Source organism: Nicotiana tabacum, chromosome 23 (genome assembly GCF_000715075.1).
Source record: "Nicotiana tabacum cultivar K326 chromosome 23, ASM71507v2, whole genome shotgun sequence".
NCBI lineage: Eukaryota > Viridiplantae > Streptophyta > Magnoliopsida > Solanales > Solanaceae > Nicotiana > Nicotiana tabacum.
In genome coordinates this window covers 51,253,426-51,279,248 of record NC_134102.1, presented here as the reverse complement: position 1 = coordinate 51,279,248, position 25,823 = coordinate 51,253,426, and the positions used below count along the sequence as shown (strand labels likewise).

Sequence of the window (25,823 nt, the reverse complement as noted above, 5' to 3'; positions counted from 1 at the left end):
TGACGTTGCTTTCATGGTTGGGGAGAAGGTTCTGCTCAAGGTTTCACCCATGAAGCGTGTTATGAGGTTCGGGAAGAAGGGCAAGTTAAGCCCTCGGTATATTGGGCCTTTTGAGGTACTTCAGAGGATTGGGGAGGTGGTTTACAAGCTTGCCTTTCCACCTAGTTTGTCGAGTGTGCATCCAGTGTTTCATGTTTCTATGCTCCGAAAGTATGTCGGCAATCTGTCTTATGTTTTGTATTTCAGCACGATTCAGTTGGATGGTGATTTGACTTATGATGTGGAGTCGGTGGCCATTTTGGATCGGCAGGTTTGAAAGTTGAGGTCAAAGGACATAGCTTTAGTGAAGGTGAAATGGAGAGGTCAGTCAGTTGAGGAGGCTACTTGGGAGACCGGGCGGGAGATGCGGAGCAGTTATCCACACCTATTTGAGACTCCATGTATGTTTCTAGACCCATTCGAGGACGAACGTTTGTTTAAGAGGGGGAGGATATAACAACTCGGTCGGTCGTTTTGAGAGTTGTAGCCTTGTTCCCCCATTTACTACTCCTTTTATGATTTATAGCTATTATGTGACTTGCCGGGGTAGTTGGTTCAGGCCCGAAGAGATTTAGGAATGAATTGAGACACTTAGTCTCAAAGTTTGAAGCTTAAGTTGAAAGGGTTGCCAGGATGTTGACTTATGAGTAAACGACTTCGGAATGGAGTTTTAAAGGTTCTGTTAGCTCCGTTGGGTAATTTTGGACTTAGGAGCGTGTCCGGATTGTGTTTTGGAGGTTCGTAGTTGAATTAGGCTTGAAATGGCGAAAGTTAAAAATTTGGAAGTTTGACCGAGAGTGGACTTTGTGGTTATCGGGCTCGGATTGGAGTTCAGAGAGTTGGAGTACGTCCGTGGAGTCATTTATGACTTGTGTGCAAAATTTGGGGTCAATCGGACGTGAGTTGATAGGTTTCGGCATCGTTTGTAGAAGTTGGAAGTTCCTTAGTTTCAATATGCTTGAATTGGGGTGCGATTCATGTTTTCATGCTGTTTGATGTGATTTGAGGGCTCGACTAGGTTCGTATCATGTTTTAGGACTTGTTGGTATGTTTGGTTGAGGTCCCGGGGTGCCTCGGGTTGATTTCGGATGGTTTTTGGATCAAAGTTTGAGTTTGAGGGACTGTTGTAGCTGAAGCCTTCTGGTGCAATCGAACCTGCGGAACATTGGTCGTAGGTGCGAGCTCGCAGAAGCAAGATAGAAAGCGCAGAAGCAGAGGATTGGACTGGGGATTGTGGAGCACAGATGCGGAAGGTATTCCGCAGGTGCGGACTCGCACCTGCGCTTGGAGGGTCGCAGAAGCGGAAAAAAGAGTGGTGAGGTTGGTTCGCAGAAGCGGATTATTTGCGTAAATGCGCGTCCGCCAAAGCGAGAGTTTCCACCGCATAAGCGGTTGGTCAGCTTAGTGGCCTCCGCACATGCAAATGATGGACCGCAAAAGCGGCTAAAGTGGTTGCAGAAGCGAGAACGCTGGGCAGATTAATTAAATGAGGGTTCGTGATTTTGCTTCATTTTAAACATTTCATGCTCGAGTTTGGGCGATTCTTGAGAGGAGTTTTGAGAGGTTTCTTGAGGTAAGTCCCTTGTGCTCATTTGTTATCAATAATCTTGTTTCTCCATTGAATTTTCCACCTAGTTTGTGTGTATTTAAGGTTGAATTTGGGAGTTTGAGGCTAGGGATTTGGAGAGTTGTATTGGGGGTTTTGGGTGACGATTTGATGTCGGATTTTGATAAATTTGGTATGGCTGGACTCGTAGATGAATGGGCTTTCGGTTTTTGTGACTTTTAACGATTTTCGAGGCGTGGACCCAGGGGGTGGCTTTTGAGTCGATTTTTGACTCTTGATTAATAACTTGGTACTTTCTTATGGAGTTAATTCCTTTAGTCCGTGTTGATTGTATCAAATTGTTTGTGGCTAGATTCAAGGCATTTGGAGGCCGTTTTGTGAGGCAAGGGTGTATTGGAGTAGAGATTTGCTCGGATTGAGGTAAGTAACAGTTCTAAATTTGGTTCTGAGGGTATGAAACCCCGTATTATGTGTCATGTGTTTTGTTTTGAGGTGACATACATGCTAGGTGACGGGCGTGTGGGCATGCACCGTAGGAATTGTGACTTGGTCAATTCCATGGAACTGTGTAGTTGAGTAATCTGTTGTTATCCGTTCATTCTCCATGTATTAGAGAAATTGAACAACAAATCATGTTAGAAATTATGTTTAGACTATGTGTTGGCACTATAGGGACCCACATAAGTTGTTTACATGTTGAATTATCTGTTAAAATGTAGTTTTGTACTTAGTCATAGTTTTACTTGCATATTACATCTCACTCTCTATTGTTCGTTATTGATGCATTATATCATTACTGTTTAGGCTGATTATCATGATTTCTGAGTGCCCGAGAGACTGGAGAGGTTGATGACTAAGCGAGGTCGAGGGCCTGATTGTGAGGATATTTATGGTATCGGGCTACACGCCCCAGCATGTTTTATTGATTTATGCCATAATTGGCTTGTTATAGCGCTTGGGCTGAAGGAGCCCCTCCGGAGTCTGTACACACCACCAGTGGGCGTAGGTACCTACTGAGTGCGAGTGCCGAGTGCTGAGTGATTGAGAGGAATGAGTGACTGTGAGGAATGAGTGATGGTGAGGTTGGAGTCAATGGGAGGACTGAGTGACTGTTGCCCTGAGTTGACGCATTTGACTTTCATTTCTGTTCCACTTCAGCTATCATATATCACCGTCTCGTAATTTCTAAGAGATATTATATTCTGTTTCACCTAAACTTGATATGGATTAAATGTTGTGGCCTAAATTGTCGAACTTGAAAGCATGCCTACCTTCCTATGTTGAAATTTCTGTAATTGAACTATCACTGTAAGCTAGTCACCACTTTCAGTCTTTTATTTAGTCTTGTTACTTACTGAGTTGGTTGTACTCATGCTACACCCTACATTTCGTGTGCAAATTCAGGTGTTTCCGGACACGGTGGGTGTTGATTCCTTTGCACAGTTGATCGTGTGGATATTTCAAGGTAGTTGCCTGGCGTTTCGCAGACCTTGTCTTTCCTTCCCTATTTTTCCGCTTTATGTATTTAGTTCAAACTATTATAGACAGTACTCCTAGAATTGTGATGTTTAGACGCTCATATACTCCGTGACACCCCGATGTTGGGAATTTCTATATTGGTTTTGACTTTCTATCCATTTTGAGAGTTTGATGGTTTAAAACTGTGTTATTCTAATTTTTCATTTAAAAATGTGAAAGTATTTTGAAGTGTCAGCTTGCCTAGTACCACGTTAGGCGCCATCACGACAGACTAAGTTTTGGGTCGTGACATGGGTAATACTAATCATGCCCTCCAGAGAAACCCCAAGGCAGGCCTTAAGAACTGTTCCCTTGACTAACAATGAAGCTGAGTATGAGGCTTTGATTGCAGGGCTTGAGCTGACCCGAGGACTGAACTCCGAGGTCATAGAAATCAAATATGATTCCCAACTGGTAGTAAATCAGGTATATGGGATCTTTGACAGCAAAGAGGAACACATGCAACAATATGTAGTGAAAGTCTAGACTTTGATCGCACGGTTTTGGGAATGGTCAATCATCCACATCCCGAGAGAAGAAAATCAGAAGCAGACGCACTGGCCAATCTGGGCTCATCAACGGAAATGAAGGGATCAGACTCCGATACGGTCGTGCAGCTTATGCATTCAGTATTGGATGTGGATGGTTATTATGAAGTAAACGCGACCAATTTGGTCTGGGAATGGAGAAATGAGATCATTGACTATCTTGAGCACGACAACTACCCGAAGATCCCAAGGCATTCCGGGCGCTACGCACTAAAGCAGCCCGTTACTGCTTCAGGGGAGGCCAATTGTATAGAAAGTCTTTCCAAGGCCCGTTGGCCCGATGTTTAGGAGCCTCCGAGGCAAATTACGTCATGAGGGAAGTCCACGAAGGAATCTATGGGAATCACTCTAGTGCAGACTCGTTAGTGTTAAAGTTAGTTAGGGCATGATACTACTAGCCCTGGATGGAACAAGACGCTAAGACATTTGTTTAAAAATTCGACAAGTGTCAACACCATGTGCCGTTGGTGAATCAACCTGCAGATATTGCATTCGGTATTGTCACCTTGGCCATTTATGAAATGGGGGATGGACATAGTCGGTTCGTTGCCGCCGTCTCTCGCTAAAGTAATTTTTATTTTTATTTTAACCAATTACATTTCTAAGTGGGTTGAAGATGGTCCTTACCAGAAAATCAACGAGCGTAAAGTGGATGATTTCCTGTGGGAGAATATAATTTGTAGGTTTCGAATATTAAAGGAAATAGCCTGTGACAACGGGCCACAATTTATAGGCACAAAGGTTACCAAATTCCTTGAAGAGTTGAAATCAAAAGAATCACATCCTCGCCATACCATCTGAGCACAATCGGCCAAGCGGAATCGACAAACAAAGTGATTATTCAAAATCTCAAAAAGCGATTGAAAGCAGCTAAAGGAAAATGGCCTGAAGAGTTACCAGGAGTGCTATGGGCGTACCGAACAACGGCCAAATCAAGCATGGGAGAGACTCCTTTTCCTCTCATATACGGAGCAGAAGCCTTGATCCCGGTGGAAGTGGGAGAACCTACCAGGAGATACTTCCTGGCGGACGAAGAAGCAAACAATGAAGAATTGATGGTCAGATTGGAGTTGCTCGACGAACGCATAAACTTGGCACATATAAAGATGGCGGCCCAAAAATAAAGAATGGAAAGATATTATAATTGAAGATCTAATATTTCAAAATGGGAGACTTGGTTTTAAGAAAAGTGACTCAAAATACCCAAGAGCTCAACACAGGAAAGCTGGGTCCAACGTGGGAAGGCCCCTACCGGGTTTCAGTTGTCATCGGAAAAGGATCATATGAACTAGAAAATAAAGACGGAGTAAAATTGCCGAGCAACTGGAATGTAGCACACCTCAAAAGATACTATTGTTGATGAGCACTGCCTATATTGAAAGTATGTGTTGCACTCTTTTTCCCTTCGTCCAGTTTTTGTCCCAATTGGGTTTTTTGGCAAGGTTTTTAACGAGGCAGCAACGGAAAGCATACTACAAAGGAAGCACCATTAGCAAAAATAAGACCTTTAAACGACAAGGCGTGGAAACAATGAAGCACTATGGGACGGTTAGATAATCGTTTTCTTGATAGCAAAGTTCCTAACGGGAATTAAAGCTTGCTATCGGACCAAAGGTTACCCGACCGTTCATGAGTGCAAGCCACTTGGGAGTGGTTATATAATCTTTGGCTCTATAGCAAAGTTCCTAACAGGAAGTGAAGCTTGCTATCGTACCAAAGATTATCCAACCATTCACTAGTGGGATCTTCAAAGGAGCGAGACTTCTAGTGTTTCCATTCGCATTCTTCGCATTCGAACACTGGGGGGAATGATATGATAATACGGCAACATGACTGCCACATAAACTAAGACTACGAAAAATCGAGAACAAAGATGTATCATCGGGACCAGGGACTGCGTGGCCAGCCCCGTAGAAACAAGTTGTACAAATTAGCCACAAGTAATGGCAATTTCTTTTCAGCACAACGAATGCTTATGTACTTTTTAAAATGGAAGGAATAAAGTAAAGTCCTTTTATTTTTATCTTGTTTCTTGTCCAAACGATGAATTAATTTTATCATTTGAAAGTTAATCAAGTACTTCAAATGCTAGTGCTAGAATGAACAGAAGACGTCCTCTTCAAGAGCACCGTAAACATAAGAGGTCCCTCTCTTATGAAACCCTCACAGTAAAGGGTTAGTACGGAAGAATTTATGCCCGGAACCCAAATACTATCGAGGAAAGATGCACCTGAAGCCTTGTATAACTCGACACAAAAAAGTAAAATTTGCGCAATGCTTAAACGAAAAAGCACTTTTATATAATAGACATGCCAAGCAGCACAAGTACAAATTTACGAAAAGAGAAACAAAGGGAAAAGAAAGAAAAAAAACTAAACTACTGTGTCCCCAGAACTCGGGGGAAGAGAAGCGTATGCGCCCTCAGGAGAAGTAGGTGGATCTACCACCGGCTCAGGATCTCGGCCTTCATCAGCATCCCCTTCAAATTCTTCTTCAGTTCTCGAGAACTCGAAACTGGAACCAGAAGAGTCAGTCGTATCGGGTTGAACCGGGAGGCCCCTTCGGGCAGTTAACTCCAACTCACATGCCTTGGCGATCTCGGCATCAAAATCAATGACACCCGCTTTGGACTTTTCCAAGGTTTTTATCCTCATGCTACATAGAATGTGTTTTTCAACAATGAGGGAATCCGCTCGGTGCTGAAGCTCTGAATTAAGCTGATCAACCTCGATCGAAAGGTTATTTTGCTCGGATTTTGTGGCCTGAAGGCTGAGATCAAGGTCACGGATAGTGGAGTTGTAAAGTTTATTGTGTTCCATGACCCTCTTATACTTCTCTTCCATCTGGGCATGCTTCTCCTCAACAGCGGCAGCCTCTTAAATTTTGGAGTTCAAGGCTGCCTCCAAATTATCCAGTCTTTCAGTGGAGGCAGCCTCACGCTCGGCAGCAGTAAGAATAGCATTTTGAACCTCAGACCATTTTGCCTTGGCCTCTTGAAATTGTACCTTTAATAGGGCGGCCTCTTGGCTGTGGGTCATCACCTCCTGCTCACTCTGCTGCAACCGAGTCTCCAACTCAACGGCTTTGGCAGCTTGTGCTTTCAGTGCCGGGAGGCGAGCAACAATTTGATCCCGCTCGGCCAACAGTTGATCCTGCTCGGATGTGAGTTTTTCTTTATCGAGGATCAAATTTTGAAGGCCCTCGGAAGCAAGGAAGTTATCCTGCAAACAAAAACTCAAATAAGAAATCCTGTCATAACAAGACAAGAAGAAGCAATAAAAGGAACAAATATCATACTGTTGATGCGTTGTGCATGGCATTGTTTACCATACACTCCCCTGAAAGAGAGTGTATTTTCTTCTTATCTTTCTCTAAAGCCAGCAGCTTCGGGTAATTAGCAAGTTTCACCAGCCGGGACAACAGATGGCACTCAGTAGAGACCGAGAGGGAGACGCTTCTCCACCTCTGAGGATCTGCAGAGGGGGTGAATAGTTATGCCCCAAATTCCCATGGTCTGGGGACTAAGGAGGTAGGAAATCCTCCTCTCGATTGTCTGCGGTCGGTAGGGATGATGTAGCAGTTGCTGATCGTGAAGGCATTGCTGGCGAAGAAGGAGATAAAGCTTATGGCGTTGTGGGTTGAGAAGCAGCTGCGGCAAAAACAGTGCTAGTTATTTATTGCTCATCAACCGAAAATGGAAAAGGCCCGGTTTCCCAGCCTCATAGTACCGGGAGAGGTAACTGGGGTTGGTAAGCGAGAATTGGCATCCTCCACTATATCACACTCTCCCTAGAGGGCTTGGACGTCGTCCTCAGTATGTGTTATTGGCTCTTCAGATTAAGCATTCTATTGAGCTGATGAAGGTCCTCGTCTCCTCTGTAGGGAAGCCCCTTCATCACTGGCTCCCCCCACCATCATCAATCACCACAGTGGTTGCGGCTGGCTCGGGCGCGGTATTCTTCACCCTTTTATTTTTACCCTCAGCCGTAGAGGAACGTTGCCTTTTTTTGTTGCTTGTTCTCTGGTCGGGGACTCCGAGAGGAAGCACATGCATAGGAAGCAAGTCCGATGGCACATGTTCGGGTGAAAGCCTCTTGTAGCAACCTCGTCACATCTGTGGGATCAGCCAAAACATCCTCCTCGAGGACGGTAATAAAGCCCTGTGGAAGACCTGAATTCAACGGAAAGAGAAGTTAGCCAATCTCCATATACGTGAGGTAAAAATAAGATTAGTTCGAGAATCAACTTACCGTGATTTTTGGCTTTCCGCCCATATTTGAGGGTCGGTTCTTTCCACTGGTGGGTCTCAGGCATGGTAATATCCAAAATCTTTTGGACCCACTGGTCCAAGCCTTCAACCCTTGGTGGTGTCCACCGAGTTGCTGAAATAGTGAAAAGAGAAGGATCAGTAACATCTTGAAACAACCTTTAGTTAGGGAAAAGACAGATGTTGAACTTACATGTACGATTCCATGACTCGGGGAAAATGGAGTTGTGGTCGGGATGATGTCCCTGGTGGCAGCTACAACAAATTGCTCCATCCATCCACGGTCGTTGTCATCATCCATGATAATGAGCAAAGCATGGTGACCACGTTTGCTAAAGTTTATTACTCCCCTACGAAAAGTCTTAGGGAGTAAAGGTTCATCATTCGAGCCAAGGAGAGCTCTTCCCCCGTCTCCTGGCATAGCCGCCAAAGACAGGCTATCGTCCGCCACACAAAAGGGCTTACTTGTGCCAAATAGACTTAATACAGGAAGCAGAACTCCAAGATTATGAGGTCAAGTCCCCCGCTCAATGAGAATGGGCCCAAAGAGAAGGGATACGTATAAACGTACGTAAAACCCTTATTAGGGAAGGTTACTCGCTCCACCAGGTCCGAAGCGATGATGTCCAGGTCATGGCAACCATAATCTTCCTTCATAGAAGGAATGCTAGAAGGACGGATGGAAGAAGGGTACACACCAACAGCCCATGTACGAGAGTTGGCAGAAGGAAACTTCTCTTCAAAATCCTTGGCTATACTGAGCCTTCTAGGAATGATGGTGCTCACCGTGGGAGGGGCAGCATCATCGGTACTTTCTTTGATTTTTGAAGAACTTGAGTTCTTGGTGAAGGAGGCCATAGTTAGCAAAAGGAAGTAAGAATTCTTTGAAGAAGAAGAATATTAAAGAGGAGTGAAAGCAAGAAAGATTTGAATGCAAAGAAGTTGAGAGAGTTTTGAAACACTGTGAAGTGTAAAAGAAGAAGAATGAGGCGTATAAGTAAAGGAATATGCGGCTAAAATCATAGCCATGATTACCTCAAGAACCGGTGAAAGTATTGCTAAATCATGGAGTGACGCGTGTTAGGTGAATTAAATGCGGAGAAACGTGTGTCTAATCAAACGTCAGAAACTTTTCAAAGGGGATTATAAAATTTCCTGCCAAGTAAGGTATCTTCACCAACTTCCCGATGACATAAAGATGTGCCACCGGAAAGCATGGGACTATCTGTATAGGGTAAAATCAGTTCACATTAAATACTCGTATAATATAGCAACACGTGGAATTAGAGACAGACGAAAAGCGAGACAGGTGAAAACCAAGACCGGGGGCAGCAGCTTCGGTTGGCACCAGGAAGCCCCCCAAATGGAATATTGCTAATTAAGACAAACGAATGCCTACCACCTGATAGCATTCAATGAAGAATATTCTGCAGTATTAAATACACAGTCTGTTATAGAGAATTTTGGCATTCATAACCTGTCGTTACACACTCTTCAATGCCCTCCATAATTGTCATTTAAGAGGGGCTTGATCCTAGGACCTTATTCCCTAGGTGAAACTATAAATAGTAATTTCAACAACCATTGTAAGGACACGAATTTTCTGACAAACTTATGCTACACATTATTCTAAGCTCAATAACACTTTATTTCTTATCTGTTGATATTCTTATTATTTCTTTCGAAAGCTCTGCTCCGGGAACCTAACTATCAGTTGTCTTATCTCGATATTAGCGCTAAGTCTTGTATTTTTATTTAATTTATTTATTATTTTGGGATCAAATCGATTCGCTTGTCTATAAACCATGTACAAATTCAACTCTACCATTTTACGGGTAAATAATAGACTTTAAAGTTTTTAACCCCCTTAAAACTAATTTAATTAAACTTAATTAATTCTAATTAAATGGGATAAAAATCGAATACACTATAAATTAATGTAATTAATTGATTATCTATTAAAAACTTTATTTACCAAATTATGGAGTTAATTTTGGATTAATTTAAATAATAAGTGATGTAATTAAAAATCAAGGATTAATTTATTAAATTAATTGTAAAACTTGTATGTCAAAATATGGAGGTTATTTTAATAGTTTCAAAATAGTAAGGGTAATATATTTTATAAATATTTAACACCAAATTATTAATTTAACACTATTAATTGCTAATTTCCTATTATATTCATATGAAATAGGTATTATTGATTAGAAAATATTTTCACCATGTTTATTGCAAATTATTAAGTATAAATAAATTAATGTCAAAAGGGAGGGTCAAAATTGGTTGTCAACAGTGGTTCTTGTAATCTAGGGATTTGGAGATTGGGAGTTCTCGGAGGCAGATTGTTCCTTGATTACGGACTATGAAGATATGGTTGGAGTTAGATAGCTGATGGTATTTGTTATGGATAGGTTATTGCAGGCTTTTGGAAGGATATTTACCTATTTTGGATAATCAGAGTTAATTTGGGGGCCCATTGGTAGGCCTAAAGAGAATGTTTGCTCTACATCGGATCGGGTTGTTTACTCTGCACAACTAGCGATGAGGGGTGTGTCATCGGCTAGAGTTGATCTTATTCGTGTTCTGATATGTTTCATGTGTTACTCTTCTATGCTACGATGGATTGTGAGATTGTTGACTATTTACACTTGATGCGATTCTATTTGGGCCTTGTGGTGGAACTTGAGCGAGATGGCTCTTGGGGTGTTGAATGGTGGATTGCGCTTTGGTTATGGTCTTCATGTCTGTGGTATATTGTGTTATCTATTTCTTCATAGTTATGATCATACACTTCACGTGACTGATGTTGTTATACGCGTGTTTGGTGAGTATGAGAAGTTGGGCGTAGGTTTTGAATTTGAAAATTTGAAATAGTTCATTAAGCTTGAATTGAAGTGCGATTCAAGGTTTTGATGTATTATGTGTGATTTGCGGCCTCGAGTAGGTCCGTGTTATATTTTGGGACTATTGGTATGTTCGGACGGGGTTAGGGGCTCGAATGCGTTTCGGGGTGGTTTCGAACCATTTCTCTTATGTTTGCATTGCTGGTTTTTGCTGGTGTCAATAGTGAATCGTGTTCGGGTGGGAGTCATCACGTTCGCAGGTAAGGAATTAGACTGGAGGAGGAGTCACCCGTGTTCTCATGTGAGAGACCGTGTTCGAGTAGGCTATTTGTTGGCTGGGTACTTTCCTCTTCGCGTTCACAACAAGAGAGTCGTGTTTGCCATGAAAATCTGGGAGTTGGTGATGTTGTCTTCACGTTTGCGAGATCTATGACGCGTTCGTAGAGGGCTGGCTTATCTGTGCAGCGTGTTCGCAAGGTATGAACGCGGAGTGTATTCCTTGGGCAGTGACTTTTGTGCTTCGCGATCGTGAAGATCTTCCCGCGAACGCAATGGGTATCCCTGAAGTAGTGTTATAAAGTTCTATTTTCGGACTTTGCGTTTATTTTATCACATTTTGAGATTGTAAGCTCGGATTTGGGTGATGTTGGAGGGAATTTTCACCACTTGGATTGGGGTAAGTATTTTTTACTCGAATTTAATTATTTTACATGATTCCATCTTTTATTTTGGAAGAACTGTTTGGGGGGGGGGGGGGGGTTATCAAAACTTTTCTAAAGTTAATATTTGTGATTTGGACATCGATTCGGAGTCAGATTTGAGTGAAACTAGTATGGCTGAACTCGTATTCAAATGAGTTATTGGAATTTGTGAGTTTTGTCGGGTTCCAAGGTGCGGGACCGGGTTAAATTTTTGGTTGACTTTGAGTATTTAATTAAAATTCGACCGTTATCATTTGTGTTTGTTCCCTATGGAATTATTCGATATCTTTGAGTTGCTTTTGGCCAGTATCGAGACGTTCAGAGGTCGATTCGTGCGAGATGGCATTTATAGAGTATTATTTTGTGTTTCTTGATGTAGTTATCTTACCTAAACTTGGTTGAGGCACTAGTTTCCTAAGTTATTTGTGATAGTTACGTGCTCTGGGTGGCGTACATGTGTGGGGTTGAGCCCATGTGCGTGCATCGGGATATTATTCATGCTCGGAGTAGTGCTTAAGATATGATATGTCTTGAATTGAATTCTAAGCTTAATGGTGTGATATTTCTTATATTTGTACCCCTATTATGAGCTATTTGAACTATGTTTAAGGTCACATAAAGGTTAATATCCTGATTGAACCTGATAGTTGCTACTTTTGTGATGAAATTGTCTGATTTGAGCTATGATAGCACACTTGGCACCTACATACACCTTAGCATGTCACTTATACCATTCCAGGAGTATGAAATTTGATGTTCATTGACCATGTACATGTATTCTTGCATATCTGCTTTCTGTGTGATATGGATTGGACTGGTAGCATGTGACCATGACGGGCGGACCGTGATATTGAGCATGTGACCACACCGAGTGGATTGTGATATTGAGCATGTCACCACACTGGATAGATTATGATATTGGCACGTGAATTGTCCGTGCAGCATATGAGTTATCCATGTGGTTGATATTATTAGCACGTGAGTTGACCATGCAACACGTGAGTTATCCATGCGGATCCGAGATATTGTTATTATTGATACGTGAGTTATCCGTACAGCACGTGAGTTGTCCATGCGATTGATATTATTAGCACATGAGTTGTTCGTGCAGCATGTGAATATGGATCCATCCCCCTAGGGTCACCCTCTTATGTGCCTTCTTGATGGTGTACACGTGGATTGTAAGAAATCGACGGGCATCTGGTTACTGTGGACTTTGGGAAAAGTTTATCAGTGGTTTGGTTCGTTTATTGTGTTTTGAGGAAAATCTGGCCAGTGTTTGATTTGGTCATTGCATTTCATCTTTACTTGCAATTTTCCTTGGTTGTTTACCTGATTTATTTGTATATCCTCTTTATATGCTGGATTATTGATTGAGCAGAGTACGTTGAGTTATTGTGTGCACCAAGTGGTTTAATCTGTGATTCATGACTTGATCATATTATTGTTCTGTACTTGTTGGAATTATGAATTGTACATGTGATTAGCGAGTATCATTTATAATTATTGCTTATATTACCTCGCCGAGGTTAGTTATGATACTTGCTGAGTACATGAGGTCGGTTGTACTCATACTACACTTGTGCACCTTGCATACAAATCTTGGAGCTGAGATGTTGTGGATGATGGGAGCTGACACTGAAGATGTACCTGCTTTTAGGATATATCTACCACTTGTTCTTGGTTGTTTTAGATTTGTATTCTGTTTATGTGTGTTCTAAACGGATGTTGTATTTATTTTCATACCAGCTTTGTAAATCTAAGTCTTAGTGGCTCATGACTTGTATTACCAATCCTTCGATTATTGTATGAAAATTCTAATTATTTCTTGCTTATTATTTCATTAGAGTTGTGTTGACTGTTTTTTGGTTTACCTAAATGGTTGGGTTAGGTGTCACCACTACTAGGTAGTTTTTGGGTCGTAACAATAACTTACTAAGAAAAATTAAATTATTGGTTAATTTTCTCTTAATCCAAATCAGGTTGTCAACGTTAATGATGACTTTTTCCTGAAATTAACATTTAAATTTTAAATAAAAATAGTACAAAGATCCAGAAAAATATCAGAAGCTGGAATTGGGTATTTTTATTTTTTGATTAAAAAATTAACTCGTGTCATTGACACTAAATTAATGGGAGTGAGAGCCTTTTTATGAACTAGTTCATAAATATAAGATATTAGGGTTCTTAATTATTGCATTTCTTGTTCTGTTACTACTTGCCATCAGTACTTCCTTAGTTTGCTAGCAATACTTCTTCCATATTCTCTATTATTATCTTGAATTTAGTTTTTAAAATATATTGTCTTGCTATTACTTGCTATCGGTACCTCTTTCATATTCTTTATTGCTATCTTCAATTTAGTTTTCTAAATATATTGTCTTACTATTACTTGCTAGCAGGGCTTCTTCCATCTTCTTTAGCCGAGGGTCTATCAGAAACAGTCTTTCTGCCCTTCCAGAGTAGGGGTAAGGTTGCGCACATCCTACCCTCCCTAGACCCCACTTGTGGGATTACACTGGGTTGTTGTTGTTGTTATTGTTGTAGGGTTCTTTAAAGAAGAAGGAGGAGGAGGAGGAGGGCTCTTTTGCCATATTGGACAGCCACGTCAGTATGTATATTATATTTAAATGGGACAAGGGCCAAATTTGTCCTTCTACTTTCTAAAATAGTCTACATTTAACCTCTGTTATACTTTGGGGATAAAAATATCCCTACCATTAGCAAAGTTATTAAAAATACCCCTATCTTTAAACAGAATTCCAGCTAGGACGGAAACAAAACTTAAAAATATATTTTTGCTGACATGGCTACTTACGTGGCCATATATTTTATTTTTATTTAATATATCACTTGTCTTCTTCCCCAAATTCGACTTCCTCCATGACTGGGCCTCAAGCTTCTTCTACAACAATTTCAGAGAAAAAAGAAACTTGATAAAGCAGAGATTTAGGACAATAAAATTTGTAAGCAATAAAATGCAATAAAAATAAATGTCGAAAAACATAGATACCGGTGAACTGCGATTTTCCTTACTGATAAACTTGTGCTTAATAGAAGAGAAAATAGAAGACTTACTTTCATCATTGCCATTGTTGAATGAGAAAATCTGACGTGGCACCTTCTCAGGAAGAGTTTCAATTCCCAAAATCTCCTCCTTAAGCTCTATGGTGGAAGAAATCAGAGTATTTTTGGTAACAATATTTTGATTTGGAAATTTTTGGCCATTGAGTGTCTTACTGTCGGAGCTTTAGTCCTACGACAAAGGTCTCTTGAGGAACGAGAGCATTGATTTCTACCGCTGCATTTCAAATTGGTGAGGCTGTAGGGGAGAGAGAGAGAGAGAGAGAGAGAGAGAGAGAGAGGATAATTGGCAGGATAGAAACTTGTTTATTTTATTTTTTAAAATATATGTAAATCTCTCAAAACCTGAAGCGAACTGAGTTGTGTATTTGATATTTTTAATTTGTAATTTGATGCCTGATTTTGTTCGTTGTGAACGCAGCAGACGTACTTGAAAAGAGAAAACGTACTTGAAAAGATTCTCTCTAAAATTGTTGTAGAAGAAGCTTGAGGCCCAGCCATGGAGGAAGCCAAATTTGGGGAAGAAGACAAGTACTATATTAAATAAAAATAAAATGTATGGCCACATAAGTAGCCATGTCGGCAAAAATATGTTTTTAAGTTTTTTTTCCGTCCCAGCTGGAGTTCTGTTAAAGATAGGGGTATTTTTAATAACTTTGCTAACGGTAAAGATGTTTTTGTCCCCAAAGTATAACGGAGGTTAAATATATACCATTTTAGAAATTAGAGGGGCAAATTTGGCCCTTTTCCCTATTTAAATTGATCTAAACGCTCAACTGGATATCAATTAGTTTTTAGGGCAAAATGATCCCTTTTTTTTTATGGCAAGGACCTATTTGGTATAAAAAAATAAAGAGGGTAAAACTGCTCTATTTTCGATAGTTTAATGGTAATTTTGGCCTTTTTCGATTTAATTTTGATATAAAGTAAAAAACAAAAAAATTATTTAAAAAAAAGGAGAAAAACAAAAAGGAGAAAAGTAGTGTGACCGGGTCGCCAACCTTTTAGGATGAGAGTGGAAAATAGAAAAGGGAAAGTTGTTAATCTTGCCCCGGGTCTCAAAAATCATCACCGCTCTCTGTCGCAGTTACGAAGCGAAACCCTAGGCTGATAACGAGCTCACCCAAAGAGAAGAGAAGAGAAGAGAAGAGAAGATGCTGAGGATAGCTGGGAGGAGGGCTTCGTCTCTATCGCGATGGCCCGTGCGCTCCGCCGCTCCATCTTCATCCGCTTTCATCTCTGCAAATCATTTCAGTTCTGATGACGATTCCTCTTCCCCCAGATCCATTTCTCCTTCTCTCGCTTCTGTGTTTCTCCACCATACCAGAGGTCTGTTTCCCTCTTTATTTTCTTTTAATTCAATGATTTTGTCTCATCCTAAAATACGATAATTGCTAATTCTAATTATGCGTCGGTCTTAGGTTTTCTCGCGAAAGGTTCAATCTTTGAAATTTGTAGCTAATTTCTTCTATAAGGAAATTATAGCTTAGTTCTAATGCAATTTTTATGTTCCACTTTCCACATGGTATATTTTGCGACTTTTATGTTACGGTAGCCGCAAGTGGGATCCCACTTTCTATGTACCGGTGGTATATTTGGTCCCACTGTAGTCTTATTTGATTTGTGTTTGATCTTGCAACATCCATAAGGCACGTCTGTCTGGTTCATTTTATGTTTTCATTTAGTTTCACTGGGATCTCTCATTAATGCTAACTGTGTCGCTCTTTCGTTTTTCTTTTTCACGGGATAGCAGTGTGCCCAGGCCAACTTGGATGCACCTCAGCTATTTAAATTTTAATGGAGTATCTGCTATCTCATACCATCGCAAAATGTTGAGTAATTCTGTCCGTTAAGGCTTAGACTGATGGAAGAAATCACCTAGAATTTTTGCTCCCTGGTCTTCCATATCCAATTCCAGTTTCATTGACAGCTAGGTCACACTTGCTCTAGCTATTTATTGTATCATTCTTAACTAGCCACTGCAGTTATAGTTATTAGTCTCTTACGAGGATAGCAGTGTGCTTGTTTCTTTGTGTTTTCTGCAATCATTTCTGTGCTTGTTTACTTTGGGCTGTACTTATTGGTTGAACTATTCTAGACCTCACCATAGACTTAAGGTGGAGGCAAAGTTTCTATAATTTGAGTTCTCTAACGAAACACTTCTAGTTTATCTTACCGGATGAATTTATATTGGCAAACTTCAACTGCTTTGCAGTTTCAATTGTACAATTTATTAGCTCATGTACGCCTAAAGTTAACTATAACTCCTGCTTCGAAATGTTAAAAAAATATTTATGAACGAGGGAAAACTGAGTTCTAATCCTTCTACCACTGCAACAACAAGCATCTCATCTTAAATGTTGGTCTTTTGGGGTGGGGTTGACGAGTTACAAATTGTCCGTTGCCCTAAGTCTGATCAGATCTTGTGAATAATAGCGCCTGGTAAGGTTATTGGAAGAATTTTTTCATGTCATTTGTTTTAATTACATGCAAACATTCCAAATCCATGGATGGGAACTAGTTGGCTGAGATAGTTAGCCTTTAGTGTCTGAACGATCAGGCTTTTTTTTTTTCCGTCTGATGTTGGCTTGATGTCATTTTTTTGATTTGGCTTTATCCATGATAAATTCTGGAATTTGCTGGTGTTCGGCATCTGTTACTTCTAACAGCTTTTCAATTATTTCAGGGTTTTCATCTAATTCAGTTTCTCCTGCACATGATATGGGTTTAGTCCCAGATCTTCCACCCACAGTGGCTGCTATTAAGAATCCCACATCAAAAATTGTTTATGACGAGCACAACCATGAGCGTTATCCGCCTGGTGATCCAAGCAAACGTGCATTTGCCTACTTTGTCTTGACAGGAGGCAGGTTTGTCTACGCCTCATTGATGCGTCTCCTGATTCTTAAGTTTGTTTTGAGCATGTCTGCCAGTAAGGATGTTCTTGCCCTTGCTTCACTTGAAGTGGATCTTTCCAGCATTGAACCTGGTACAACTGTTACTGTGAAGTGGCGTGGCAAACCTGTTTTCATCAGGCGCCGAACTGAGGACGACATCAGTTTGGCAAACAGTGTTGATCTTGGCTCCCTTCGCGATCCACAACAAGATGCAGAGAGGGTTAAGAATCCAGAATGGCTTGTGGTTATTGGGGTATGCACCCATCTTGGGTGCATTCCTTTGCCAAATGCTGGTGATTTTGGTGGTTGGTTTTGCCCTTGCCACGGCTCCCATTATGACATCTCTGGTAGGATCCGCAAGGGACCTGCACCATATAATCTGGAGGTGCCTACTTATAGTTTCCTGGAGGAGAACAAGTTACTTATTGGTTAAGTAGGTAAAAAGGCTGTACTTGTGGGAAATTGTAGCTGCTGGAACCAAAATATGAACTTGACTAAAACCATATACACATTTCTTTAATTCCTTATGTTTAACTTTGTGAGTTATGATTTTGGATTTGTACTTGCCCACCAGTTCTGGGTAGATCATGGATTTTTGTGCGAATAATTTTGCTGGCTGCTTGCTAAGCATTTTCCAGATTTGCTGGCAATTTGTTTTCTATTTTTATTTTTTATTAATTCTCTTGGCATGAGTCCTGTTTGTGATTTATGAATAATTTTTCTTCTGGAGAGGTCTTCTTTGGTGCACTGTAGTTAGTCTCTGCCTCTCTGGTATGTGAGTTGTTCTCTATGAGGGTATTCATCGGTGCAAACTGGACATTAAGCGCAGCCATGACATGCTGCATATCTTTACCGGGTGGAGTTGGTGCAGACTGCAGGTTGCTGCTAAGAGGGCACTAAGCAGGTTGCGTTGAAGTGCAAATTTTAAAAAGAAAAGCACTACGTGAGATCTCTCTCTAAGCAGTTTCTTGAAGCTAGATGCACCTTCTGCAACTACCTTCCCTTTTTCAATTCTCCTTTTCCGCGTGTTAAAATTTGGAAATCAAGTCTCTCCGTGAGTGGCTGTATCTAGTACCATATCAAAAGCAAATATCGTCACACAAGTTGAACAAACACTGCTGTATCAAACAAGGGATTGAGACACCTGCCTCCAACTTAACTCGGAGCTTAAATAAGGACAGTCTGAACACGCTTGTTTATTCCACAGAGTTTAGTCCCCTGAAGCTTTTTTAAAGGAATGCAAAGCTACGTCTATGAGAAAGTGGCTTCCTATTACCCGAATTTTCAATGTGGCTGGGTTAGAGCTTGGTATTTTATCATTTATGCTTCCTCTCGGTCATACCAAAAACAGATGGAGACAACAGTTTCTACTCATGAAGTTTGGCTAACATTCCTGAACAGTTTGCATTTAATTAGGAGAATCAGTTAAAAGACGATAAAAATACAATATAGTAATCCACGAATCATTTAGAAATGAGAATATGCGGTTGTAATGGCTCCTAGGGCATTAAGTCATAACTAAACCACTGCAATTATAGATTCCTGAATAAGGGCATTGCTATGGCAGTTTGTCATGCCCAAGCTGAAGGGACAAGCAAGATCAGTTTGGCATTGCATTTAGCAGTCATGAACAGGAACTAATGGTAATTTGCCACCATATATGTCAGCGAGTTGGTCATCATCAATGTCTCGTAGAAGAGTTGCTCTCAATTTTTTGTTTTCAACAAAAATAATCTGCATAAATGAATGTTTCAAAGAGAGGAAAAACAATAAAAAGGATCAGACTCATATATCACTCTGTCTATCCATGCTTTTAGCATTATGTTTACACTAAGATAAGTTACAATAATAGTTTCCCAACAGACTTGGTCCCAGAAAGAAGACTTTTCAGACAAAACTGTTCATTAAGTTTTAGAATCTGAGTCCATAACCCGCAACCCCACCCACAAAAGGTAAATATGGATTAAGGAGGTGAAAAGAACCAATTCAAATGTCACCCACTCAAGGGAATGATGCAGATAAATGAAGATACTTTTGAAAGATAGCAGAAACTCCTGTGAGTTCTTTGGTAGTTTCTTTCTTCAAAGTTTAAAGAAAGGAAATATAGGGCTTTTGTTATCAAATAGAATTTCTTTATAAAGTACTGATAAAATCTTCAAGAGGATACTAATTTCACCTTTTTTTTTTGGCTGTCGATAAAGGGTCAATAACCTTTCATGCGATATTAGTTACCTTTTTCTTTGTTTTGCTGTCGATAAAAGGGTAAATAGCTTTCCATGCAGTCATAAATATGTAAGGGACATGGACTATAAATAGCTTGCCTAGCCTCTCAGGGTAGCAGTCCTGAAGTTGACACAAAAAGAAAGATGAGGTTCCAAATTATGATTATATTGGTTAGTTGTGTCTTGAGTGACATGCTGGGGAACGAACCTGCAATATTGAAAGAGCAGCTAAATATCCACGAATATCGCTATTGGCATATCCCCATCCTTCCAGGTCACTAATGGCAACAAACTTCTCTTGCTCATTTGGCATTCTACAAATATATGCCGAAAACCCAAACACCGAATGTCATAAGCTAGAACTTGGAAAAGGAAAAAGAATATGAACAAACAGGTAGACAGGCAAACACAATCCGATAGATAACCGAAAGGAACAGACAGGTCGACAGGCACAGAGAACTAAGATAGACAATCCCCTGCTTTAAGGGGGATGGCGTAATTACAAGGTTAGAAGGGACCCCTTGAGCTTTGCCTGGTTATTATGAGATTGCCTGGATCAAAAGAAATGAGTCCGTGCCATAATGCTGCAGTCTATACTTGTTATCTCAAATTGATCGAAACATGAGAATAAAGTACATGTCATATTAGGTCCAAATTATACACCAGCTTATTCTACATTTGATTAAGGACTTCAAGCTCGAGTTCTTCTACTTAAGGCAGAAAGGAAATATTGTAAAGGGCATATGCACGGAGGGAGGTGGGAGGAAACAGAGAGAGATCATATACTCATAAAATAAAAAAATAAAAAAACAGAGAAAGATCATATGTTTTCCGAATTACCTAGCACATACTTTGTCAAGGGTGTACGTGACTAAACCTGTATTGAAGGATGAACATGTTAGTTCAGTGTCAGCTTTATTTTCCAAAAGAGAAGGTCGTTAGGTTATTGAGCATATAAAGTATAAGATACAGATAGATGATTCAGTTTTTACGAATGCATACGCTGGAACTCATCTACACTTGCTTGCTTATGTCGTCCACCAAATGCAATAACAATAGGGCGCCCTATCTTGTCTTGTCCTTGCATAAACACCTTATTGTGCGCAAGCTCATTTGATATTTCAGAAGGAGATATGCAGCCATTAGGCACAAAGTCCTTTCTCCAGCTCAGGTACTTGAGGAACATATTAGAAGCCTTTTCGACATCTAGATCTCTAGCTCGTAAAAATCTGCAAATCATCTGATCATCCAGACCCTGCATTTTAAAAGCAGAAAATCAGACTATTGATACTAACCTAAAACCATGGAAAACAACATTTAAAAAAATTTGAATAGACATAAGTGGGTCTAACCCCTTTGGGTTCGACCCTTCATCAAACCTTGTGTGAACACGAGATGCTTCGTGCACTGGGCTGCCTGCTACTTATTTATTTTATAAGTGGGTCTAACCAGTAACCAGGAACAAATCCGTTGCTGGTTAGTTTAACACCAAAGTTAGATATGTTATAATCAGGCACAGGTCCATCACTGGTTAGTTTAACGCCGGTGTCAGACTATCGCGAAAAACAGTAGAACCAAAAAGCTGGACAACTCACTTCAGACTGATTAAAGTAGGTTCTATCCTCATAAGTATAAGCAGCAGCATCTTTTGTATCTTAGCAAAAGAAGCCTACTCCTTCCAATCCACAAGCATATAAAGCAGGAAAAGTCGAGAAAGGAAGGGTGGATGTAGGAAATATGTATGATTTGACTGTGCTAGATGTTATCTCAAATAGAGATTTCTAGTAACTTTAATACTGAAAGATTTTTAGTTCCCCTATTTTCTGAAGAGATAATCAAACAAATCTTTTTTGGGTAAAGCATCACGCGAATGCTGTTTCCTTTGCCACTTTTACAACGTGCGGAAGCCAATGGTGGAGCTAAGTTGAGGAAAAATTGAATCCCTTCGTTGAAAGCAAAATACGATTGTGTTTGGTTATATATAAATTATTAAATTCTCTTGACATAAGAGGAAAAAATCTAGTGAAGCGGCAAAGGGCTCCAAAAATTGCTTGAGGTCACAAGTTCAAATCCCATGACTGACATTCTATTGTTTTTAAACCCCTTATATGAATTCTTGGTTCAACCGCTATTACTAGCAAGTTAATAATTTCAAGTTGATTCCTTGAAAAACATGTAAGCAAATCAAATGTAGGAAATGGGCTAATTTTAGTTACATTTACAGACCAACTAACTAAAATTAGGAATTGTATTCAAGGGGAAAGTAGTGCTAGACTGTATGTCCATGGTGATCTGTTCCCTTTCTCTCTCTGTAAAGTATAATTATTGCCATTTTCTGGCCCTAGAATGTTCAGATGCCAAGAGTAATAGTTCAATACTGGAAACATTCCTAAGTAAAGAATTGGGAAGCAGACCTTAGCGGAGGGATCTTCTTTCTCGACAAGGGCTCTCATGATTCCGACTTTACTACGCTCAATCTCTTCAGTTTCCTTATTGCCGTTGTTGTCATAGGAATCAGTTTCAGCATCCGAGTTAGCCGGGTACGGAATCTCGTCTTTGGCATTCTGGGACTGTGTTGAGGAACCATTACCAAAAGCATTTTGGAATTTCTTGCGCAAATACGAGCTCATTTCTCTCTATTTCCGACTTGATGAGAAAGAAAGAAGGAGAAGCAGAGCTAAGTATAAGTACCAGTTAATCAACGCGCTATTTGTTCATTTCATTTTTGTTGAAGCACCAGAATGAGGCCATAAGTCAAGTTAGAGGTTCCGGCTGGGATTTTTTTTTAATTTTTTTTTGGTAGCTGGGAATGAAATATTGTTTATCTGGGATAGACAAGCTTGTTGTCAGTTCACCAATATTCAATTCCTAAACCCATTAGTGTTGCGGCCTATTTTTTACTACTATATACTATATATAAGAGGCTAAGGGGGGGACGAACACTGCTGCAAACGTTGTACCATGTGCAGCTCTAACAAGCCGTAGGAACAAGGGGCTTTCTTGTATAAACTCATTGGGGCTGCATCAGCTAGCCTACCCTCCTCGTAAGCCTGCTACTACCGATACACTGCTCCTAACAACTGAAATGTAGTAAAAGCAACTTCGCTCACCTCTACAATACCCATGGTGCGGAAAATACGATGGTACTTCTCTAGAAAACCCTGCACATCCTCGGTAGCTATGCCACTGAAAGTAAGAGGATCATACTTCTTGAACCTCACAAGTCTCCTCTGCTCCTCCTCAGATTCCTCTGGCCTGACCTCAGGCTGAACCGGAATAACGTGTTTTGCCGGGACGACGTCTGGGACCGGATCAATATGGACCCGCTGCTCTAGGGTAAGGGCCGCGAGAGTCTCCGCTCCTCCGCCAGCCTGAGATGTGGCTGGTGCAAGGGGAATCAATCCCGCCTAAGCTAGAGTGCTGAACATGCTCAAAAACTGTGCTAGGGTCTCATGAAGTCCAGAGGCAGTAACAGGCGCCTCGCGCGCCTGTTCCCCAACCGGAGCTACTGGCGGCTCCTTAGTCGCTGCTCGGGCAGGTGCTCTGGCTGCAGCACGTGCCCTTCCTCGGCCTCTACCCCGGCCCCAGCCTCGCGCGGCTCTAGCAGGGGCGCGTGTGTCTGATCATCGGATCTATCTGCGCATGTCCTCACCATCTGTGAGAGAATAGAAAGATAAGACTCAGATTTCGTAACCAACAAATTCGCACGATGAGGAATCAAAGAAGTGGAATTTCCGAACAATTTCGCAGCCTCTCTCGAAGATAAGTACAGACATCTTCGTACCCATCTGCATGACTCTATTAAACTTGCTTATGACTCGTAATACATATGAACCTAGAGCTCTGATACCAACTTGTCACGACCCCAAATTCACACCTTAGGATGTTGTGATGGCACCTAGTCCCTAGGACTAGGTAAGCCTAGCATTCATTGATAGCTTAACAGAAATAACAAAACTGAGATAATAGAATAAAATGATGAAGCTCAGAATAACTCCAAAATGGAACATCAACAACATAATCCCCAAAATCGGTGGAACTGAGTCATAAGCTCTACATAATGTAGTAAAATCTTTAATATAACACTGTCTGATAATAGGATAAACAGTAATGAGAAGATAACCGAAGGTGACTCGGAGGCTTGCGGACGCAATGGCAGGTATAACTTGAAGTCCCGCCGGCAACTCAAAATCAGCTAACTAATGACCAGCACGCTCCGAGGTACCTGGATCTGCACAAAAAGATGTGCAGAAGCGTAGCATCAGTACACCACAATGGTACCCAATAAGTATCAAGACTAACCTTAGTGGAGTAGTGACGAGGCTAGATCAGGACACCGTCTAGGACAAGTTAAACTGAACAGAGTATAATAAAGACCAATAACGAAAAATAAGGAAATGAATGAAAACAAAGCAGTACAATAGTGTAGACTAATAACAGAATTTAAAGAAAGAAAGACAACGAGAAGTGAACACATGATGAGAACAATAAGTAATCAATTACGGACAAATATAAGTAAAGATGATGAAGAAAATAACAAAAAACTGTTCAACCAACAAGCCTTTTTAACATGAAATGTACAACAAGAATCACAACCGAGGTATCACGCCTCATATTCATATTCCGAAATTTCAATCACAATCTTTCCTTATATCGCCGCGTGAGCCTTACATTTAGATATATTTGAATACATTTTTTCGAAATAGCTACACGCGCTTTAGCCCCATTATGTTACCGCGTGGCTTCAAGTAATTCCTTTGCTAGCAATACGCACATAAATCCCACCTTATGTCGCCGCATGCAGATCAACCCCTATCCTTATACTGCTGCATGCGCATCAATATCACAACACAATAACATCTCGTACCATATGTGCCCATATGCCACAACTTACCAAAATCAACAATTCCATGGTTACCATAATATATAGCCCACGGCATAACCACAATGTGTACAAGAATCTCAATAATAATAAAACGAATTGAGAAATACTCAACAAGGAGTAATATCTCAACAATTAATAATTTAAACCTCAATGTTATAATGGCTTACACAATTTCAACATCAATATTCCAACAAGAAGATATTCCACGAAATAACAACATCAAGTATGAGTAATTCCACAATAAAGGGTAACAAGACAATAAGAGAGGTAGCAACTTCAACTAAAGTATATGAGAGCAATTTCAACAACAAAGGATAAAACAAATGCTAACAACGTCAATTAGAGCATGCGAAAGGAAATTTATCAATGAAATATGTAACATGTTGTAACAAATTCAATTAAATGCATGGAAAAAGTCTAAAAGTCTAAACTGGTCAAAATATCACATATAGCCCGTGTGCATACTCGTCGCCTCGTGTACACTTCTTCCAAATTGTACAATTAACACAAACAACCCAAATCCTATGGTATAGTTTTCCCCACACAAAGTTATGCAAAATACTTACCTTAACTAGGCCAAATCAATCCTCGAAAATGTCACGCCCCGAAATCGAGGAGCGCGACCGACACTCAACCGAGTGAACCCGGCTGAGCAAGCCTATTAGATTTTCTTCTACCCAAACTCATCTATGAATAAAGAGAATGTATATTTTCATTAATCAAACAATACAGTGATCATGTCTGCAATACCAATTCTTATCATTAGTTACTTCATTTTAAAGTCTCAAATTTCACATACATTTTTCATAGTCTGAAGTGGAATAAGTAATTCAAACACAACATAACTAGTTTGACTTCCCCAGCACCAATATACAACCCACACTATGTCATGTCTACGGAGCCTCTAATAGATACAAAAGAGTACTATGATAATGCCGGCAATAAGGCCCTGGCTATACCTCAAACACAATACACGAGGAACAAAAGATACATGACCCCGAAATGAAGTGGGGCTCACCAAGTCAGCTGGGAAGAGGATGTACCGCTATCACTGATCAAAGTCTCCTGCTATGGAACTACCTGCATCCATTGAAGATGCAGCGTCCCCGACAAAAGGGATGTTAGTACATATGTAATAGTACTAGTATGAATGACAAAACACCCTCTCAATAGAATAATAAATAATACAAACAAGAATATCATAACATCAATGGAAGCTTTAAACAACATCAAACCTCAATTTAGGATC

At 40.4% G+C, this 25,823-nt stretch overlaps 2 protein-coding genes across 3 annotated transcripts; one reads left to right on the top strand and one right to left on the bottom strand.

Annotated features, from left to right (window-relative positions):
- The first annotated feature begins 15,565 nt into the window (after positions 1-15,565).
- Positions 15,566-18,079, top strand: LOC107804709 (cytochrome b-c1 complex subunit Rieske-1, mitochondrial). 2 transcript variants are annotated; one of them, NM_001425913.1, is made up of 2 exons: positions 15,566-15,899; positions 17,257-18,079. In NM_001425913.1, the coding sequence occupies exons 1-2, from the start codon at positions 15,725-15,727 to the stop codon at positions 17,898-17,900; spliced, it is 819 nt and encodes a 272-aa protein (NP_001412842.1). In that variant the 5' UTR covers positions 15,566-15,724; the 3' UTR covers positions 17,901-18,079.
- A 767-nt stretch (positions 18,080-18,846) lies between these two features.
- LOC107804710 (uncharacterized) lies at positions 18,847-22,575 on the bottom strand. Its single transcript, XM_016628643.2, has 6 exons — positions 22,104-22,575; positions 20,692-20,944; positions 20,530-20,566; positions 19,898-20,003; positions 19,700-19,810; positions 18,847-19,201 (listed from the first exon to the last, which is right to left on the bottom strand). Exons 1-6 carry the CDS (start codon positions 22,317-22,319, stop codon positions 19,085-19,087), a joined length of 840 nt encoding a protein of 279 aa, XP_016484129.1. The 5' UTR covers positions 22,320-22,575; the 3' UTR covers positions 18,847-19,084.
- Between the last annotated feature and the right edge of the window lie 3,248 nt (positions 22,576-25,823).

What these genes read in the sequence shown, in the direction of transcription:
- LOC107804709 (NM_001425913.1), top strand. Translation starts at nt 15,725, where the DNA reads ATGCTGAGGATAGCTGGGAGGAGGGCTTCGTCTCTATCGCGATGGCCC. An exon ending in GTTTCTCCACCATACCAGAG is followed by an intron (nt 15,900 to 17,256) that starts GTCTGTTTCCCT and finishes CAATTATTTCAG; the next exon opens with GGTTTTCATCTAATTCAGTT.
- LOC107804710 (XM_016628643.2), bottom strand. Translation starts at nt 22,319, where the DNA reads ATGAGCTCGTATTTGCGCAAGAAATTCCAAAATGCTTTTGGTAATGGT. An exon ending in AAGAAGATCCCTCCGCTAAG is followed by an intron (nt 20,945 to 22,103) that starts GTCTGCTTCCCA and finishes TTTAAAATGCAG; the next exon opens with GGTCTGGATGATCAGATGAT. An exon ending in ACAGCAAAACAAAGAAAAAG is followed by an intron (nt 19,202 to 19,699) that starts GTAACTAATATC and finishes TCATTTATGCAG; the next exon opens with ATTATTTTTGTTGAAAACAA.